Here is a 22358-nt window from a genome sequence, read left to right on the forward strand (position 1 = left end):
ATCAACTTTATTCTATATGCCACACTAAGTACTTTTTACATGAACTGTTAGCTCATGATTGTGACCTATTAGCTGCCATGTTATAAAAAATAATGCAGCATTTTGTGTGATGAGAGCTGTTTTCTCCTTGATTTGTGGTTGGTTGCTAATGCATTAGGATACGCTTATTTGTAAACTTTCTCATATTTAGGGTGAATTGATTTTTCTAGATGTTGTAGTAAAGTCATTCTTGTAAAAAGCCGTTTTTTTGTCTTTCTATATTGTAGAATTGCAGTATGTTAGAAGTACTTGAGGTGGATGATCACTTCTTAAAAAAAAAAGAGAAAGACAATTACTCGATATACTCTCAAAGGGATCATGATTTCTAGAACCGAACACTGTCCTGAAGCCTGGAGAGAGCCAGGCTTTGTGGGTATAGAGTGGGTCTAAACTGTGGGCCAGAGCCATGAGGGGTTGGGAGTAATGGAGACCTACTTAATCTTGGCTGCATCTTTAACGGCTGCATTTTTGTTTTGTTGATTCATTTGTCTCAGTTCCTAATTATAAACACATTAATGTTGAGAGGTATGGGTGTTTTGGTTATGTGTGCATTTCGGTAGAAGGTAGGGATAGGAGGGGATACGTCTTATTAGAGAAAAATAAGAACAGGGATTTTGGTTTTTCTCTTTCCTTGATTCCCCAGAGCCCTTTATTACCCCTGTACTAATCAGTAGCTACTAGTAATACTAAAGTGTTATGTGGAAAAGTTGTTTAACTTACTAAACAATGTGGATTTAATAATAAAAATACCAGTAAAATTAGCACAGAGAACAGATTTCTTTCATGATTTCAAATGGTAATATGAGATAATTGCACATTTTTTCCTTCCAATGGATTTCTCATCCCTCTTTTTCTCAAAGTTTTATCAAACCTTCTGTTGACCAGAAGTTGTTGCTTTGACTTAGAGACCCTATGTGTTTGTTCCTTAAAATAATTACCATTAATGACATGGAACTCAAACCAGCAGTCATCCTGTTTCTGCAATGATTGCACTTACACTATTAAATCTATAGCGAGGCTAGTTTCAAGGTCTCATGGGAATGAACGCATAGAGATACTTCTCGACTTAACCATGGAGCTATACCCATTATAAATTGGAAATATCATTAAATGCATTTAATACACTTATGGAACATCATAGCTTAGCCTAGCTACCTTAAATGTGCCTAGAACACTTATATTAGCCTACAGCTGGGCAAAATCTTCTAACAGAAAACCTGTTGTTGACAAAGGCTGGCATACTTATATTCTCAGCGTTTTAAATTTCAGAAGGTTTAATATTGTTGAAGGCTGGCATTATAGTAATTAGTTTGTTCATGATGCTATAAAGATACATGGTAGGCTGGGCACGGTGGCTCATGCCTGTAATTGCAGCACTTTGGGAGGCCGAGGCGGGCAGATCACCTGAGGTCAGGAGTTCAAGACCAGCTTGGGCAACATGGTGAAACCCTGTCTTTACTAAAAATACAAATACTGGCTGGGCACAGTGACATGTGCCTGTGATCCCAGCTACTTGGGAGGCTGAGACAGGAGAATCACTTGAGCCTGGGAGGCGGAGGTTGTGGTGAGCCAAGATTGTGCCACTGCACTCCAGCCTGGGTGACAAGAGTGAGACTCCGTCTCAAGAAAAACCCAAAAAAGATATATGGTCATAGGGAAGGGTATAAGCTGGGAGTCTAAGCATGGAACTGAGTCAGAATCATGAGGTTGGAAGTGACTTCTGGTCTTTTCTGGCTACATACAAGGTCATTTGATTACTACTTTTTTTTGTTATTCATTAAATAAATACCACCAATTTAATAATGACAGCTGACATTTATCAAGTTATAATAAAATGTTGTGTATATCATGTAATTTATTGAATCCTGTAGTGAAAGTTGAAAGTGAAAAAGAGTGGTTATATGAGTACCATAATAAAATGGAAAAATTGTAAGTGAAACCATCAGTTTGAACCATCTGTATTGGTTTTAGTTCTTTGTCAAAGAAATACACATCTGCATAGAAGAGAACTTTGAGAAGCATATGGAAGGCTGGGTGCGGTGGCTCATGCCTGTAATCCCAGCACTTTGGGAGGCCGAGGTGGGCGGATCATTTGAGGTCAGGAGTTCGAGACCAGCCTGACCAACATGTGAAACGCCATCTCTACTAAAAATACAGAAATTAGCTAAGCATGGTGGTGCATGCCTGTAGTCCCAGCTACTTGGGAGACTGAGGCAGAAGAATCACTTGAATATGGGAGGCAGAATTTGCAGTGAGCTGAGATCGCACCACTGCACTGTAGCCTGGGCAACAGAGCGAGACTCTGTCTCAAAAATAAAAAAGTATATGGAAGAAATTAACGGGCCGTAATTCTGTTAGTCATACATAAAGCATTGGTACATTTTTTCCCATCTTTTTTTTTCTATACATTTTAAAAATCAGCTCTCAATTAAATTGAGTGAGTGATTGGGAGAAGGGATAGCCTTCAAAGATAATCTCAGATCTTTTTTTTTTTTTTTTTTTTTTGAGACGGAGTCTCGCTCTGTTGCCCAGGCTGGAGTGCAGTGGCTGGATCTCGGCTCACTGCAAGCTCTGCCTCCCGGGTTTACGCCATTCTCCTGCCTCAGCCTCCCGAGTAGCTGGGACTACAGGCGCCCGCCACCTCGCCGGCTAGTTTTTTGTATTTTTTAGTAGAGACGGGGTTTCACCGTGTTAGCCAGGATGGTCTCGATCTCCTGACCTCGTGATCCGCCCGTCTCGGCCTCCCAAAGTGCTGGGATTACAGGCTTGAGCCACCGCGCCCGGCCGATAATCTCAGATCTTGATTAAAATTGTAGGCAAATCATCATTATCTGGAGTGACTTGTAGCAGGAAACTTGGATCTCTGCTGGCATAAGTAGTTAGTGGTTGATTAGGACTAACTGATACCCCCTAAAGGGATTATGGTCATAGCTTTAAGGCTGGGATGCTGTTGGGGCAAAAGAGGAGATCAGGGGTTTGGACAGCTGGACCTCCTATCTTATGCTTCAATCAAAAGAACCCTTCGGTTTGGTCAGGGAATGCAATCATTTAACCAACTGAGTCCAAATTATAGTGTCCATAAAGTAAAAAAAAGTCTGCTAATCCCCGCACACCATGATCAATATTGAAAACATGGAAGAAAACCAGATTATCTCTCAGTAATTGAGCGTTCATAAAGATTGTACAGTTCTGTATCCTCTCTCTCTGAATGGGTTTTTGATTATGATCTCAGTATAATGGTAATGGATCATTTTGGAGTTGGAAGAATAGTTCAGTCTGGTATGGCGGCACTAATTAGGGAACCTATTAGATTCTGCTTGTGACATTTGAGAGAAATGGGAAATAGCAAGATTGGCAGTGGGTTCATATGTGGGATAATTAGCTCAAATCCAGTGTTTAACAGTTCTAAAATTGAATTGCTATTCAGTTGCACAGAGGCACTTTAGAAACTCTCTTTTTTTGTGGGGAAGTTGGTCTTATGTGATTCTCTGTATATTTGTGGTTTCACTTTACATGACTCATTTACAGTTGTGTATTAAGTCTAATAGAAGGGTCTTTTTTTAGACAAGAGTCTCACTCTGTCACCCAGGCTGGAGTGCAGTGGCGTGATCTCAGCTCACTGCAACCTCCGCCTCCTGGGTTCAAGCGATTCTCCCGCCCCAGCCTCCTGAGTAGCTGGGATTACAGGCGCCTGTCACCATACCTGGCTAATTTTTGTATTTTTAGTAGAGACGGGATTTCTCCATGTTGGCCAGGCTGGTCTCGAACGCCTGAGCTCAGGTGATCCACCTGCGTTGGCTTCCCAAAGTGCTGGGATTACATGCGTGAGACACTATGCCTGGCCTGTCTTACTTTTTTTTTAACATTAGAATATCCTAGCATATGGTGGATTTTTGGAAGAGACTTGACTACTTGTTTCATGTATAGCAGTGTGCAGCTGGAATATTAATTTATTGTTTTATAAATTTATTTATAAATAAAAGTTATTACTTGTTAACTAGTATTTTTTTCCCCCAGTTTCTCTTCAGCAACGGGTAGCAGAATTGGAAAAAATTAATGCAGAATTTTTACGTGCACAACAGCAGCTTGAACAAGAATTTAATCAAAAGAGAGCAAAATTTAAGGAGTTATATTTGGCTAAAGAGGGTAAGTTCATAAGTCTCCCACCACCTTCAATGCAAAAATGGCCTCAAAGTGTTGAGTTTCTTGGTGGTAGTGTTAATTTTATCATTGAATAAACCTTGATTTTATTGGTACTTGCATAATAAAAGAATACTGTTTAAAGGCCAGATTAAGAATGAGATTGAAAAAACAAGTTGAAAAATGCCTTCTTCAGATTTTGCCTTGTTTTTTGATCTTACTGTTGATATTTAGGTTGCATAGCCTTGAGATAAGAGACGGTCATTGCTCTTACACTTGAGATACAGTTGTGGGCAAACTAGGATTGTTGGCATTCTAATAACATCTTTAGCTATGTTTAATTCCGTGAAACATCAGTTTTACCCAACAAATATTCAGTTGTCAATAAATATTTAATATCTACTATGAGGCAGACATTATACTTACATGTTGGGTATACAGAAGGAGCAAAATTCATGTGATTCTTTAACTTGGTTGAACACAATGAGCCAAACAGATGTTAAGTAATTGTGTGATGAGTTGTTAAAAAAGAAATTGCAGGCCGGGCGCGGTGGCTCATGCCTATAATCCCAGCACTTTGGGAGGCCGAGGCGGGCGGATCACCTGAGGTCAGGAGTTCGAGACTAGCCTGACCAACATGGAGAAACCCCGTCTCTACTAAAAATACAAAATTAGCCGGGCGTGGTGGCGTGTGCCTGTAATCCCAGCTCCTCGGAAGGCTGAGGCAGAAGAATCACTTGAACCCAGAAGGCAGAAGTTGAGGTGAGCCGAGATTGCACTCCAGCGTGGGCAACAAGAGTGAAACTCCATCTCAAAAAAAAAAAAAAGAAAAAGGGAAACTATCAGGAAAATACATGAGAGAACATGGTGGGGGACCTAATTTGAAGGATCAGGGAAGGGGCTTACATTCTGAGTACTGACCTAGAATAATGTGGATATGGCTTCCACAGCTCTCTAGACCAGTGGTTCTCAAAGTGTGGTTGTGGAACAGCATCATTATCATTATCACCTGGGAACGTTGTTAGAAATGCAAATGTTTGGGTCCCACCCAGATTTACTGAGTTAGAAACTGTGGAATTTGGGTGCAGATGCCCACTAAATTTTGAAAACTGCTCTATTCTATAATAGAATAGTGGCTCTCAAATTCTAACATGGATAAAAATCACGTGGAGAGCTTGTTAAACCACAGTATGTTTGGGTGGAGCCCAGAAATTTGCATTTCTAATAAGCTCATAGATGATTCCAGTTACTGCTAGTTCAAATACTACAGTTTGAGAAATACTGTTCTAGACTAGTGATCATGCAGCTTTTTTAACTTGTGAACTCTGTAAAATAAATACTTACATACAACCTTTATACATTTTAAAGTTGATGTTTAAAATGTTTTGCTTGAAAAGATGTGAAGGATATAAGTTTTATATTGTTGATATTTACAATTTAAATGAAAACTTCGTGCTTTTTTTTTTTTTTTGAGATGGAGTCTCGCCCTGTTGCCCCAGGCTGGAGTGCAGTGGCGCGATCTCAACTCACTGCAACCTCCGCCTCCCGGATACAAGCGATTTTCCTGCCCCAGCCTCCCGAGGAGCTGGGATTATAGGCATGCACCACCATGCCCCGCTAATTTTTTTTTTTTTTTTTTTTTTTTTTTTTGAGACAGAGTCTCAGTCTGTTGCCCAGGCTGGAGTGCAGTGGCGCAATCTCGGCTCACTGCAAGCTCCGCCTCCCGGGTTCACGCCATTCTCCTGCCTCAGCCTCCTGAGTAGCTGGGACTACAGGCGCCTGCCACCGCGCCCGGCTAATTTTTTCTATTTTTAGTAGAGACGGGGTTTCACCATGGTCTCGATCTCCTGACCTTGTGATCCACCCGCCTCGGCCTCCCAAAGTGCTGGGATTACAGGCGTGAGCCACCGCGCCCGGCTAATTTTTGTATTTTTAGTAGAGACAGGGTTTCACCATGTTGGTCAGGCCGGTCTCGAACTCCTGACCTTGTGATCCGCTCTCCTCGACCTCCCAAAGTGCTGGGATTACAGGCGTGGGCCACCGCGCCTGGCCAACTTCGTGCTTTTAGACATATCCAGTGGAATGAAAATATCAGTGATTTAATGTCCATTGTCATCTGTTTAACAAAAAAACACACGAATAGCTTTTTAGCAGAGATTTTACAGTGGTTTTCCTCCTTGAGTTTTCTTCTTTACATCTCTTTTAGAATTTTGTTCTTAAAAATGGTTTTGGAATTTGAATGTGCATTTGTTTCTTTTTCTTTCTTTTTTTTTTTTTTTGAGACCGAGTCTCACTGTTGCCCAGGCTGAAGTGCAGTGGTGTGATCTTGGCTCACTGCAACCTCCGCCTCCTGGATTCAAGCAACTCTCGTGCCTCAGCCTCCCTAGTAGCTGGGATTACGGGCCCATGCCTCAATGTGCTGTCTCAAAAGAAATAAGTTCTGTCTGGTTATTCAGTATCTTTATATGAATGTATCTTCTCCCTTTTAAAATTTGTTCATGCTTTTGAATTAATCAAGCACCACTGTCCTTCTGCAGTGGTATATTCTTGTCAAGATGACCTGTAAAACATTTGATGTATATATAAAAGGTTGTGGTAGTATTTTCTCTGATGATCAGTTGAAACCCAGCAGTATGATGCTGGCTAATGATATCCATTTTCTCCTTTACCTCTTACACCAAAACCTCTGTAGCTTGTTCATCCTGTCTACGGCTAATTGAAGTCAATCTTGCCTAAACCTTGTTTGTTTTGCTTTCTTTTTGTGTGTCCCCAGTAAAGCTGTTAGGGTTCCTTCGTTTTCTTATTTTCTTTGAAATTATAAAATTGAATTTTCCCAAAAATTCTGAAGAAATGAAAATGACCAAGAACCTCCCATTTCTGAAATGCATTATCAACTGCAGTTTTAGATCTGTGAATTAAAGAGCTTGTAACAGGGGTTGGTTCAAAAACCATGCTTAGTTTGTTAAAATTTCATTGATGACATCTAAACGCAGTAAATAGTCTTTTTGTGTACTGTTGTATCTTTACTGTCCAAAGTGGTCAATAAACTTAGCTGGCCATAGCAAACAGTTGGGGTAGCTTTTTACAAAATTTCAAAAAAATACTGTGATCCTTTTTGAGAGTTTTTGAGAGACATTCGTAAAGAAAATGCATAGTATATAAAAGGTCATATGCTGATTACTTAGTTTTTGTCTTGGCTGTTAGCCTATATCATAATAAAAATCAAATGTGAAGATTTCCCCGAGACAGCTGCTTTTATTGTATCTACTGTGAAGTCTAAATCTAGTCTTTAATGATTGCCACAGGTGTTTACAGTATAAACCAGGATTTTGATGTGGACAGCAGTCTTTGTTTTATCTTTCAGGAAAACCAGGTCAAGGTAACTCTGAAAGTCCAAACATTGGTTTTTTCCCAATAGGTCCAGCTTTTGTTTTAGTGTTGTGATAGCTGTGTTTGCACTTGTTTGGAGAATAGCTGAAATATAAGTGCAGATGGTAATGAGAAATGTACCTTTTTACTTCTCTTACTGTCTGTTCTTTTCTTAGTACCTATTCTTTTTTTTTTTTTTTTGAGAGCCTGGAGTGCAGTGGCACGATCTCGGCTCACTGCAGCCTCTGTCTCCCAAGTTCAAGTGATTCTCCTGCCTTAGCCTCCTGAGTAGCAGGGACTACAGGCACATGCCGCCACACCCGGCTAATTTTTGTATTTTTTAGTAGAGATGGGGTTTCACCATGTTTCCCAGGCTGGTCTTAGTACCCATTCTTTTCCAAGCCGACTTTAGCTGGGAATGTTATAAATATTTCTGAAAGTTTTATTGCTTTTCTGTTGAAGTATTTTCTGATTTAGCTTTTCTTTAACTACAGAGCTTGGCACTACAGCAGTGTTTGTTTTGTGCTCTGGAAATTTGTAGTGTTGCCAATGAGTAAGAGATGGTTACATGAAACAGAACAAAAGGCCATATAGTTCTCAATCTGACGAAAAATAGTAGGAATAGAGCTTATAGCTAATCACCAGAAGACATTGAAGTTTTCTACTGGTGTTCAGAAAGTCTTTATACATGGTTGTAATTTATATATAAAGCTGTTATGCTAACTAATCAGAATTTCAATAGTGAAAAGCTAGATATAGGAAGCTATCTGTGGTTCCAGTGTCATAAACTTGCACTTAGATATGGAAATGAAAACAGTATATAAAATTAACAATTAAGACCCATTAGTAATACTGTAAACAAACGATTAGAAATTAAAATAGTGTTTGCTAATAGATTTAATCAGTAGAGACGATACAGAGATTTTAGTAAATTAGAAAGCAGTACTGAGGAGTTCTCCCTCCTAGTGAGACAAAGAAGGAAATATGAAAGAACATAAAGACAGGCCGGGCGCGGTGGCTCAAGCCTGTAATCCCAGCACTTTGGGAGGCCGAGACGGGCGGATCACGAGGTCAGGAGATCGAGACCATCCTGGCTAACACGGTGAAACCCCGTCTCTACTAAAAAATACAAAAAACTAGCCGGGCGAGGTGGCGGGCGCCTGTAGTCCCAGCTACTCGGGGGGCTGAGGCAGGAGAATGGTCTAAACCCGGGAGGCGGAGCTTGCAGTGAGCTGAGATCCGGCCACTGCACCCCAGCCTGGGCGACAGAGCAAGACTCTGTCTCAAAAAAAAAAAAAAAAAAAAAAAAAAGAACATGAAGACATAGAGGATGAATTGAGAGCCTTCAACACACATCTGAAAAGAGTTCCAGGGGAAGAGAATGGAAGGGATAGTAAAGAATATTGGAACAGATAACTTAAATTTTTACTAATAAAAAATGTGAGTCCTTAACATCAATATTGACTACTAAACAGGATAAATAATAGTAAATTCAAGCCGGGTGTGGTGGCTCATGCCTGTAATCCCAGCACTTTGGGAGGCTGAGGCGGGTGGATTACTTGAGGTCAGGAGTTCGAGACCAGCCTGGCCAACATGATGAAACCCCATCTCTACTAAAAATACAAAAAAACTAGCCGAACATGGTGGTGCACATCTCTAATCCCTGCTACTTGGGAGGCTGAGGCAGGAGAATTGCTTGAACCCAGGAGGCGGAGGTTGCAGTGAGCGTAAATTGTACCACTGCACTCCAGCCTGGGCAACAGAGTGAGACTTCATCTCAAAAAACAAAACAAAACAAAAAATAGTAAATTCATACCATGGCACATCTTTTATATGATAGAACATCAAGAATCAAAAGAAAATGTGAAAAGCTACCAGAGAAAAGAAACAATTACAAGAGATACTTTGCAAGCACCATAGATGCCAGAAGACAATGAAATAAGATCTCCAAAGTGCATAGAAAAAATAATTGTCAACCTAAAATTTTATATGCTGCTAAATTATTTAAGGTTGAGGGCAAAATAGATATTTTAGGCATATAAAAACTAAGCACTTAGCCATCTATGTAATCACTAAAAGTACTGCTAGTAGGCCAGCTGTGGTGGCTCACACCTGTAATCCTAGCACTTTGGGAGGCGGAGGTGGGCGGATTGCTTGAGTTCATGAGTTTGAGAACAGCCTGGGCAACACGGTGAAGCCGTGTGTCTACTAAAATGCAAACAATTAGCTGGGCGTGGCGGTGTGTGCCTATAGTCCCAGCTACTTGGGAGGCTGAGGCAGGAGGATTGCTTGAACCCAGGAGGCAGAAGTTGCAGTGAGCCGAGATCGCGCCACTACATTCCACCCTGGGTGACAGAGCGAGACTCCGTCTCAAAAAAAAAAAAAACCAACAACAAAAAAAGAACTGCTAGTAGAGATAGACATTCGCAAAAAGAAAACATAGAGGAAATATATAGGATGTAAGAAATAGGATAGGGCGGGTGCTGTGGCTCATACCTATAATCCCAGCACTTTGGGAGGCCAAGGCGGGTGGATTGCCCGAGGTCAGGAGTTTGAGACCAGCTTGGCCATTGTGGTGAAACCCCATCTACTAAAATGCAAAAATTAGCTGGATGTGGTGGCAGGCACCTGTAATCCCAGCTACTTGGGAGGCTGACATAGGAGAATTGCCTGAATCCAAGAGACAGATGTTGCTGTGAGCTGAGATCACGCCACTGCACTCCAGCCTCGGTGACAGGGCAAGACTCTGTCTCAAAGGAAAAAAAAAAAAAAAAAAAACAGTGTAAGAAACAATACAAAATACAGAAATTGATAAAAATATATATTTTTAAATTTTTATCTTTTTTTTTTTTTTTTTTTTTTTTTTTTGAGACGGAGTCTCACGCTGTTGCCCAGGCTGGAGTGCAGTGGCGCGATCTTGGCTCACTGCAAGCTCCGCCTCCCGGGTTCACGCCATTCTCCTGCCTCAGCCTCCTGAGTAGCTGGGACTACAGGCGCCCGCCACCGCGCCCGGCTAATTTTTTGTATTTTTAGTAGAGACGGGGTTTCACTGTGGTCTCGATCTCCTGACCTTGTGATCCGCCCGCCTCGGCCTCCCAAAGTGCTGGGATTACAGGCTTGAGCCACCGCGCCCGGCCTAAATTTTTATCTTTTGAGATTGAGTCTTGCTCTGTCGCCCAGGCTGGAGTGCTGTGGTGCTGTGATGGCTGACTGCAACCTCTGCTTCCCAGGTTCAATTGATTCTCCTGCCCTAACTTTCTGAATAGCTGGAATTATGGGCACCTGCCACCACGCCTGGCTTAATTTTTGGAGGAGACACATCCCCACTTATTCTTTGAGGCTAGTGTTATCTTGACCTCAAAACCAAGGAAGACATCACAAGAAACTTAGCCCAGTATTCCGTGGGAATATAGAAGCACAAATTCTCACCAAAGAACCAGCAAATCAAATTAAGCTACAGGTAAAAAGAATCACACAGCATGAAAAGTGGGATTCATCCCAGGAATTGAAGGTTGGTGCAACACCTGAAAATCAGTAGGATAAGAAACAAAGACACATGGGCCGGGCGCGGTGGCTCAAGCCTGTAATCCCAGTACTTTGGGAGGCCGTGGCGGGTGGATCACGAGGTCAGGAGATCTAGACCATCCTGGCTAACATGGTGAAACCCCGTCTCTACTAAAAAAAATACAAAAAACTAGCCGGGCGTGGTGGCGGGCGCCTGTAGTCCCAGCTACTCGGAGGCTGAGGCAGGAGAATGGCGTGAACCCGGGAGGCGGAGCTTGCAGTGAGCCGAGATCGCGCCACTGCACTCCAGCCTGGGTGACACAGCGAGACTCCGTCTCAAAAAAAAAAAAGAAACAAAGACACATGATCATCTTACTAGACAGAAAAAGTATTTGACAAAACCCAACACTGTTTCATGATAAAAACACTAAAACAGGAAATCCTGAAAATGGGCTTCTACGAAAAACTTACAGCTAACATCACACTTAATGTTTAAAGACCAAATGCTTTTCCCCTAAAGCCAGAAACAGGACAATTATGTACACTCTGACCACTTCTGTTCAACATTGGAAGTGAGGATCTATCTAGGGCACTTACCCAAAGAAAGAAAAAGGAAGGGAATCCACATTGAAAAGGAAGAAATAAAACTACTTTTCTCTGATGGCATCCTCTTTCATATGCAGATGCCAAGGGAATCCACTACAAAACTAGTTAAAACTAATAAGTGAGTTCAGCAAGATTCAGAATATAAGAGCACCATACAAAAATCAGTTATATGTATGAAAATGGCGTTAAAGAAACAGTTCCATTTACAATAGCATCAAAATGAATAATGTATTTAGGAATACATTTAACAAAATAAACTGAAAACTTGTACTCTGAAAACTTCACTATTAAAAGAAATTAAAGGAGATCTGGGCTGGGCGCAGTGGCTCACTGATACAGTCTCAGCACTTTGGGAGGCTGAGGTGGGCGGATCACCTGAGGCTAGGAGTTCAAGACCAACCTGGCCAACATGGTGAAACCCTGTCTCTACTAAAAATGCAAAAATTAGCCAGGTGTGGTGGTGCACGCCTGTACTCCCAGCTACTTGGGAGGTTGAGGCGGGAGAATCGCTTGAACCTGGGAGGTGGAGGTTGCAGTGAGCTAAGATCGCGCCACTGCACTTCAGCCTGGGAGACAGAGTGAGACCCTGTCTCACACACACAAAAAGGAGATTTAAATAAATAGACATCTCATGTCCATGGATTAGAAGTCTTAATATTGTTATGGTGGCACCACTCCTCAGATTGATGTACAGATTAAATGCAGTGCCTTTTAATATCCCAGTTGGCTTCCTTGTAGGAATTGACAACTGATCCTAAAATTTATATGGAAATTCTAGAGATCTAGAATTGTCACAACAACCTTCAAAAAGAAAAATGTTTGAAGACTCACACATCTTGATTCCAAAACTTACTGCAAGGCAACAGTAATCCAGACAAGGTGGCACTATCCTAAGGACAGACATAGATCAATGGAATAGAATTACATTCTCAGTTGCTTTTCCACAAGGTGCCAAAACCGTTCACTGGGGGAAAGAATAATCTCTTCAACAAATTGTGCTGAGACATTTGGATATCTACATGTGAAAGAATGAAGTTGGACCCCCTGCCATCTGCCAGAGTTAACTCAAAATGTATAAGGACCTAGATGTAAAAGGTAAACTATAACTCTTAGAGGAAAACATAGGGTTAAGGTTTTGTGACCTTGGATTAGGCAGTGTTTTCTTAGGTATGACACTAAAAGTGGAAGCAACCAAAGAAAAATGAGATAAATTGAACTTCATCAAAATTAAAAATATTCATGTTTTCAAGGATACCATAAAGTGAAAAGACAACCCACAGAATGGGGCAGAATCTTGCAGTTATTATATTGGATAAGGGTCTAGATTACATAAAGACATTACAACTCAATAGCAAAAAGACAGTCCAACTAAAAATGGACAGTGAATCTGAATAGGCATTTCTCCAGAGGAGAAACACAAATGGCCGATAAGTATGTCGTAAGGTGATCAGTGACATTAGCCCTCAGGAAAACACAAATCAAAATTATAACATGCCGCTTAGTACCCACTAGGATGGCTATAATTAATACGTCTGACATTAACAAATGTTGGCAAGGATGTGGAGAAATTGGAACTCTCATACACCACCGGCAGGAGCGTAAAATGATATGTTAGCTTTGGAAAACAGCCTATCACTTCCTCAAACAGGTAAACATAGAGTTACCATTTGACTCAACAATTCCACTCCTAGGTATATACACTCAAAAAATGAAAACGTTTCCATACATAAACTTGTACATGGATTTTTGTAGCAGCATTATAATAGTGAAAAAGGAATATCCTAAATGTCCATCAACTGATGAATACATAAACAAAATGTGTTTTTTCTTATCCATAAAAAGGAATGAAGTACCAGTTCTACAACATGAGTGAACCTTGAAAAAACATAATCCAAGTAAACAAAGCCAGTCAGAAAACATCACATATTTCATGATTCTGTTTATATGAAATGTCTAGATTGGCAGTCTGTAGAAATAGAAAGTAGAATATTTGTTGTCTAGGGTTGGTGGGGTGAGGAGTTGGAGATGAAAGAGCACAAGGTTTTTTCTGGAGTGATGAAAAAGTTCTAAAATTGATGGTGGTGATGGTTGTACAAGTCTGATTGAATATACTAAAAAGTCATTGAATTATATACTTTAAATGAATTGTTTTATATGTGTGATACTGTAAAATATATATTTGGGGCGGGTGCGGTGGCTTACACCTGTTATCCTAGCACTTTGGGAGGCTGAGGTGGGCGGATCACCTGAGGTTAGGAGTTTGAGACCAGCCTGACCAACATGGAGAAACCCCATCTCTACTAAAAATACAAAATTAGCTGGGCGTGGTGGCGCATTCCTGTAATTCCAGCTATTCGGGAGGCTGAGGCAGGAGAATTGCTTGAACCTGGGAGGTGGAGGTTATGGTGAGCCGAGATCATGCTATTGCACTCCAGCCTGGGCAATAAGAGTGAAACTCCATTTAAAAAAAAGAAAAAGAAAAAAAAAATATATATGTATATAAAAAATCTATATATGTATATAATATATATGTATATAAAAAATATATAAGTATATAAAGTGATAAGTGTCTTTGTTAATGAGCTGACTGATGGCTGGCAGCCCCTAGGTAATTTCAGGATAGGGGATGGTCACCAGAAAGACCAACACAGGATTGGAGGTTGGAACTTCCAACCCTGCCTCCCAACCTCCAGGTAGAGGAGAGGAGCTAAAGGTTAAGTTGATCATTGGTGGCCATTTAATCATGTCCATGTAATAAAGCCTCTGTAATAACTGAAAAGGACAGGGTTTGGAGAGCTTCCAGGTAACTGAAGATGTGAAGGTTCCTGGAGGGTGGTGCCCCAGAGAGGGCATAGAAGCTCCATGCCCCTTCCCACATGCCTTGTCCTGTGCACCTTTTTCTCTGTACCCTTTGTAATAGTCTTATAATAATCTGGTAAATGCAAATAAATGTTTTCCTGAGTTCTGTGAGCCCAGTGACAAATTAATCAAACCTAAGGAGATAGTTGTAGGAACGTCAATTTATAGTTGGTCAGTCAGAAACACAGGTAAAATAATTTTGAAGCTTACAATTGGTATCAGAAGTGGGCTTCAGTCTTGTTAGACTGAATTTTCAGCTTGTGTGATCTGATGCTATTTCCAGGTAAATAGTGTCAGAATTAAATTAGAGGATACCCAATGGGAGTATGCTACCAAAATTACTGATTGGTTACTGGTGGGCGAAAAGTAATATGTGAATTATATCTCAATGAAGTTGTTACAAAAAAGTACAGTAAGCCAATCTAAGTAAAAAAAGATTACTAACACAAGAGAAATTACTGATATCAGAAATGAAAGAGGAGACTGCACTCTAGATCCCATATATAGTAAAAGGATAATATAAGAAAATTATGGAACAACTTCATGATTAATAACCTTTCAAAAAAAGCACTGTGCCCAGTTGTGTTCACTGGTGAGTTCTATCTGCCATTTAAGGAAGACACTATACCATGAGTTACACCAATCTCTCCGAGTCTCTATTCTCTATAATCTTTCAGAAGATAGAAACAGAGGGAATACTTCCTAACTCATTCTGTGAGGTCTGCATAATCCTAGTCTTAAAACCATACAAAGACATTTAAAGAAAACTACAGACTCATATCTGTCATGCACATATATGCAAGATTCCTTGACAATATCTTAGCAAATCCAATCCAACAATGTATAAAAGTTACACACTGCAGCCAAGTGGCATTTGTGTAGGTACTCAAGACTGGTTCAACATTCAAAAATCAATGTGTAACTTACCATATTTGAGGTGATGGATATGCTAATTGTACTGATTTGATCATTTCACAATGTATAGATGTATCAGAATACCACTTTGTACCCAACACATATGTACAATTATTATTTTTCAATTAAAAAGTTTAGGCTGGGAGCGGTGGCTCACGCCTGTAATCCCAGCACTTTGGGAGGCCGAGGTGGGTGGATCACGAGGTCAGAAGATCCAGACCATCCTGGCCAACATGGTGGAACCCTGTCGCTACTGAAATACAAAAAATTAGCCAAGCGTGGTGTGCACCTGTAATCCCAGCTACTAGGGAGGCTGAGGCAGGGGAATCGCTCAAACCCAGAGGCGGAGATTGCAGTGAGCTGAGATCATGCCACAGCACTCCAGCCTGGTGACAGAACGGTACTCCGTCTCAAAAAAAAAAAGAAAGAAATTTGTCACATATTTTTTTCCTTTTTGAGACCCAGTCGGAGTTTCACTTCATCACCCAGGCTGGAGTGCAGTGGCGCAATCTCGGCTCACTGCTACCTCTGCCTCCCAGGTTCAAGCGATTTTCCTGCCTCAGTCTCCCAAGTAGCTGCAATTACAGACGCCCACCACACCTGGCTGATTTTTGTATTTTTAGCAGAGATGGGGTTTCACCATGTTGGCCAGGCTGGTCTTGAACTTCTGACCTCAATCTGCCTGCTTTGGCCTCCCAAAGTGTTGGGATTACAGGTGTGAGCCACCAAGCCCAGCTTACCAGAGAAATTTAACAAGGATATTGAAATAATTAAACAGAAGTCTCAGAACTGATAAATGTATTTTCTCAACTGGAAAATTCATTAGAGGCTTTCAGTAGCAAAATGGATCAAGCAGAGGAAAGAAGCAGTGACCTTGAAGACAGGCTGTTTGAAAAAACAAAGAGGAGGCCGGGCGCGGTGGCTCAAGCCTGTAATCCCAGCACTTTGGGAGGCCGAGGTGGGTGGATCATGAGGTCAGGAGATCGAGACCATCCTGGCTAACATGATGAAACCCCGTCTCTCCTAAAAATACAAAAAACTAGCCGGGCGTGGTGGCGGGCGCCTGTAGTCCCAGCTACTCGGAGGCTGAGGCGGGAGAATGGTGTGAACCCGGGAGGTGGAGCTTGCAGTGAGCCGATATCGTGCCACTGCACTCCAGCCTGGGCGACAGAGCGAGACTCTGTCTCAAAAAAAAAAAAAAAAGAAAAGAAAAAACAAAGAGGAGAAAAAAGAATGAAAGCAATGAAGATGACCTACAGGATGTAGGAAAGTATTTCAAAAGACCAAAGCTAAGAATTGTTGGTCTTCAAGAGGGAGTTGAGCAAGAGCAAAGGTAGAAAGCTTATTCCAAGAAATAGCAGAAAACTCTCCAAAACTTGGGAAGGATATAAATATCCACATGCAGGAAGGCCAGAGGACACCAAAGGAATTTGACCCAAATAAAACTACCCCAAGGCATATAATAACCAACTCTCAATGGTCAAGTACAAAGAGAGGATCCTAAAAGTAGCAAGAGAAAAGTAGCAAATAACCCTAATGGAGCTTAAGTTAGTCTGTCAACAGACTTCTCAGTACAAACCATAAAGGCAAGGAAGGACTGGAATGACATCTTCAGTGTGCTGTGCTGAAAGAAAAAAAAAATTGAACATCTAAGAATCATATATCCAACAAAGTTATCCTTCAGATATGAAGGAGAGATATATTCTTTCCCAGACAAAAGTTGAGAGAATTGACAACTACTAGACCCATCCCACAAGAAGTGCTACAGGGAGTTCTTCCATTTGAAATTTTGAAAATGCTAAGACACCAAAAAAAAGAAGTATAAAACACACTGGTAAAATTAAGTACATGGACAGAGTTAGACTCTTTTTTTTTTTTTTTTTGAGACGGAGTCTCGCTCTGTCGCCCGGGCTGGAGTGCAGTGGCCGGATCTCAGCTCACTGCAAGCTCCGCCTCCCGGGTTTACGCCATTCTCCTGCCTCAGCCTCCCGAATAGCTGGGACTACAGGCGCCCGCCACCTCGCCCGGCTAGTTTTTTTGTATTTTATTTTAGTAGAGACGGGGTTTCACCGTGTTAGCCAGGATGGTCTCGATCTCCTGACCTCGTGATCCGCCCGCCTCGGCCTCCCAGAGTGCTGGGATTACAGGCTTGAGCCACCGCGCCCGGCCTAGACTCTTAATACTACAATTGGTAACTCTAGTATAAAGCCCAAAAGACAAATCTACCAAGAACAGTAATAGCTATGGCAGCCTATTCAGAGATAGGTAATGTAGATACGTGTAAGTTGAGACTACTAAAATTCAGAATGTGGGGAAAGTGGAGCTAAGTTGTAGAGGTTTTTTCCCCACTTTTTTCTTTGTTTCTATTTTTTAAGATGTATTCTCTTTAAAGTAACTTGTTATCTACGAGATGTTTTTTGTAAGCCTTGTGATCAAAACAAAAACCTATAATAGATTCATTAAAAATCAAAAGCAGTGAATTAAGACATACTACCAGAAAAAATCATTTAGCCCCAAAGACAGAAAGGAAGAGGGGAGTTACAAAGCAACCAGAAAACAAGCAATACAATGGCAGTAGTTTAAGTCCTTTCTTATAGATAACACTGAATGTATATGGATTCAGTTCTCCAATTTATTTTATTTTTTTTTTTTTTGAGGCGGAGTCTTCACTCTCTTGCCCAGGCTGGAGTGCAGTGGCACCATCTCGGCTCACTGCAAGCTCCGCCTCCCGGGTTCGCGCCATTCTCCTGCCTCAGCCTCCCGAGTAGCTGGGACTACAGGCGCCCGCCACTGCGCCCGGCTAATTTTTTGTATTTTAGTAGAGACGGGGTTTCACCGTGTTAGCCAGGATGGTCTCGATCTCCTGACCTCGTGATCCGCCCGCCTCGGCCTCCCAAAGTGCAGGGATTACAGGCGTGAGCCACCGCGCCCGGCCCAGTTCTCCAATTTAAAGCCTGAGTGGCTGAATGGTTAAAGAAGCCACAACTATATGCTGCCTACAAGAAACCCACTTTGGCTGGGTACAGTGGCTCATGCCTGTAATCCCAGTATTTTGGGAGGTTGAGGTGGGAGGATCACTTGAGACCAGGAGTTTGAGACCAGCCTGGGCAGCAAAGTGAGACCCTGGCTCTACAAAAAATAAAACTGGCCGAGTGCAGTGGCTCACACCTGTAATCCCAGCACTTTGGGAGGCCAAGGTGGAAGGATTGCTTGAGCCCAGGAGATCGAGACCAGCCCGGGCAACATAGTGAGACCCCATCTCTACTAAAAAGTACAAGATGTGGTGGCATGTGCCTGTGGTCCCAGCTACTTGGGAGCCTGAGTTGAGAGGATCACTTAAGCCCAGGAAGTCAAGGCTGCAGTGAGCTGTGATTGTGCCACTGCACTCCAGCCTTGGTGAGAGAGTGAGACCCTATCTCAAAGTAGAAATTAGCTGGGCATGCTGGCATGTGCATGTGGTCCCAGATACACAGTAGGCTGAGGCAGGAGAGTTGCTTGATCAAGCCTGAGAGGTTGAGGCTACAGTGAGCCGTATTTGTGCCACTGCACTCCAGCGTGGGTAGCAGAGCATGACCATGTCTCTCACCACAATCAAGTAGATTACTCCTGAGGATGCAAGGAGGGTTCAGTATACACACTAAACAAATGTGATACATCACATTAACATAACCAAGAACAAAAGCCATATGGTTGGCCAGGTGTAGTGGCTCATGCCTGTAAACCCAACACTTTGGGAGGCCGAGGTGGGCGGATCACTTGAGGCCAGGAGTTCGAGACCAGCCTGGCCAACATGGTGAAACTCCGTCTTTACCAAAAATTCAAAAAATTAACCTGGCATGGTGGTGCACACCTGTAATCCCAGCTACTCTGGAGATTGAGGCATGAGAATCGCTTGAACCTGGGAGGTGGAGGTTGCAGTGAGCTGAGATTATGCCACTGCACTCCAGCCTGGGTGACGGAGTGAGACTCTGTCTCAAAAAAAAAACAAACAACAAAAACCATATGGTTATTTCAATAGATGCTGCACAAGCATTCAGTAAAATTCAACACCTCTTTATGATACAAACCCTCATCAAATTGTGTGTAGAAGGAACACAGCTCAAAATAATAAAGGGCATACATGACAAACCCACAACTAACATCATACTGTATGGGGAAGAGTTGAAGGCCTTTCCTCTGAGATCTGGAGCAAGACAAGGATGCCCACTTTAACCAGTTTTATTTAACATAGTATTGGAAATTGCAGCCAGAACAGTTAGGCAAGAGAAATAAAGGGCATCCAAATTGGAAAGCATGAAGTTAAGTTTGTCTTGTTCACAGATGACACAATCTTATACTTTGAAAAACTTAAAGACACCACCAAAAAAGTGTTTAGACTGATAAATTTAGTAAAGTCACAGAACACAAAATACACAAACATCATGAGCATGAATATATACCAACAGTGAACAGTCTGAAAAAGCAACCCCATTTACAGTGGCTACAACACATACACACACACATCTAGGAATTTAACCAAAAAGTGAAAGATCTGTAAAACACTGATGAAAGAAATTTAAGAGGACACACACAAATGGAAAGATATTCCATGGTCATGGATTTAGGAGAGTTAATATTGTTGAAATGACAATACTACCCAAAGCAATTTACAGATTAAATACAATTCCTATCAAAATACCAATGACATTTTTCACAGAAACAGTAAAAGAAATCTTAAAATTTGTATGGAACCAGGAAAGACCCTGAATAACCAAGGCTATACTTAGCAAAAATAACAAAGCTGTAGGCAGAACTATATAACATCAAAATGTACTACAAAGCTATAGTAACCCAGTCAGCATGGCACTGGCATAAAAACTGACGCATAGACTAATGGAACAGAATAGAGTACCCAGAAACAAATCCATGCATTTGCAGTCAACTCATCTTCAGCAAAGTCACCAAGAACATTCGATGAGAAAAGGAGAGTCTCTTTAATAAATGTTGGTAGGATGACTGGATAACCATTTGCAGAACAATGAAATTAGGCCCCATCTCTCTCCATATACACAACAGTCAAAATAGATTAAAGATTTAAATCTAAGACCTGAAACTATGAAACCACTAGAGGAAAACATTGGGGAAATAGACATTGGTCGGAGCAGAGATTTGTGTGTGTGTAAGACCTCAAAAGCATAGGCAAAAATAGACAAATGGGATTACATCAGGCCAGGAAGCCTCTGCCAATAAAGGAAACAAAGTGAAGAGACAAGCCACAGAATGGGAGAAAATATTTGCAAACTACCCATCTCATAAGGGATTAATAACTACAATATATAAAGAAGTCAGTAACCAAAAAGCAAATCTTATTTAAACACAAGCAAAATATTTGAATAGGCATTTTTCAAAAGACATAAATGGCCAAGAGGTATGTGAAGAGATGCTCAACATCACTAATCATTAGAGAAATGCAAAGCAAAACTACAATGGGATATCCTGTCACCGCAGTCAAAATGGCTTTTATCAAAAAGACATTCATCCACTGATGGTGGGAATGTAAATTAGTATAGCCACTGTGGAGAATAGTATGGAGGATCCTCAAAAGACTAAAAAAAGAGTTGCTGTATGATCCAGCAATTCCACTATTGGATATATATCCAAAAGAAATGAAATCATTGGGTGTGGTGGCTCATGCCTGTAATCCTAGCACTTTGGGAGGCCGAGGCAGGTGGATTACCTGAGCTCAGGAGTTCAAGACCAGCCTGGGCAACATGGTGAAACCCCGTCTCTACTGAAAAAGCAAAAACAAACCAAACCCCCCCCCCCCAAAAAAAAAGGCGTAGTGGTGTGTGCCTGTAATCCCAGCTACTTGGGAAACTGAGGCAGGAGAATCGCTTGAACCTGGGAGGTAGAGGTTGCAGTGAGCCAAGGTCACACCATTGCACTCCAACCTGGGCAACAAGAGCAAAACTCCGTCTAAAAAAAAAAAAAGAAAGCATGAAATCCTGTGATTTGCAGCAACATGGATGGAACTGGAAGTCATGATATCAAATGAAAGAAGCCAAGCACCGAAAGACAAGTGTCACATGGTCTCACTTGTGGGCGGTCGTGAGAAGACAGACTAGACTGGTGGTACGAAGGTCAGGGAAAGCTGGGCTCGGGGGAGATGAAGAGAAGTTGCTTAATGGGTATGAATATATGTTTTGATAGAAGAAATAAGACCTAGTGTTAAACAGATCAATAGGGTGACTCTTGTTTACAGTAATCTATTCTGGCCGGGCGCAGTGGCTCACGCCTGTAATCCCAGCACTTTGGGAGGCCGAGGCGGGCGGATCACGAGATCAGGAGATCGAGACCATCCTGGCTAACCCGGTGAAACCCCATCTCCACCAAAAACACAAAAAAATAGCTGGGCGTTGTGGCAGGCGCCTGTAGTCCCAGCTACTCGGCGGGAGAATGGAGTGAACCCAGGAGGCGGAGATTGCAGTGAGTCGAGATCACACCACTGCACTCCAATCTGGGTGACAGATATAGGCTCCGTCTCAAAAAAAAAAAAAAAGTACAGTAATCTATTCTAGATTTCAAAATAGCTAGAATAATTCGAATGGTTCTAGTGTAAAGAAAAGACAACCCCTGGTGCCATGGGGATGAAAAAAGAACGACAAATATTTAGGGTAATAGATACCCCAACTACACCTAGTTTGATTTTTACAAGTTACATTAATGTATTATCACATGTACTTTGAACTATGTACCTCTATTATGCATCAATAAAAATAAAATGCAATGGTAACAAAATGAACAGCCCCATTACCACATGGGCAAAAGACCCAAACACCTCACTAAAGAATATATACAGATGTCAAGTGAGTAGATGAAAAGATTATTAGACTATGAGAATGGCCTAAATCCAAAATACTGCCAATACCGACAAATGCTGGTGAGGA

At 41.6% G+C, this 22358-nt stretch overlaps 1 protein-coding gene across 3 annotated transcripts in view; it reads left to right on the forward strand.

The window, feature by feature from the left end:
• Nucleotides 1-22358, forward strand: part of LOC105472584 (rabaptin, RAB GTPase binding effector protein 1) — a 107484-nt gene that overhangs the window by 25730 nt on the left and 59396 nt on the right. For 2 of the 3 annotated variants that reach the window (XM_011725985.2, XM_011725964.3), the window contains exon 2: nt 4057-4185. The exons of the other annotated variant lie outside the window; for it this stretch is intronic. In XM_011725985.2, the coding sequence (XP_011724287.1) occupies nt 4057-4185 (129 nt within the window). The remainder of the gene's footprint in view (nt 1-4056; nt 4186-22358) is intronic. 3 annotated transcript variants of the gene reach the window in all.

Source organism: Macaca nemestrina, chromosome 17 (assembly GCF_043159975.1).
Source record: "Macaca nemestrina isolate mMacNem1 chromosome 17, mMacNem.hap1, whole genome shotgun sequence".
NCBI lineage: Eukaryota > Metazoa > Chordata > Mammalia > Primates > Cercopithecidae > Macaca > Macaca nemestrina.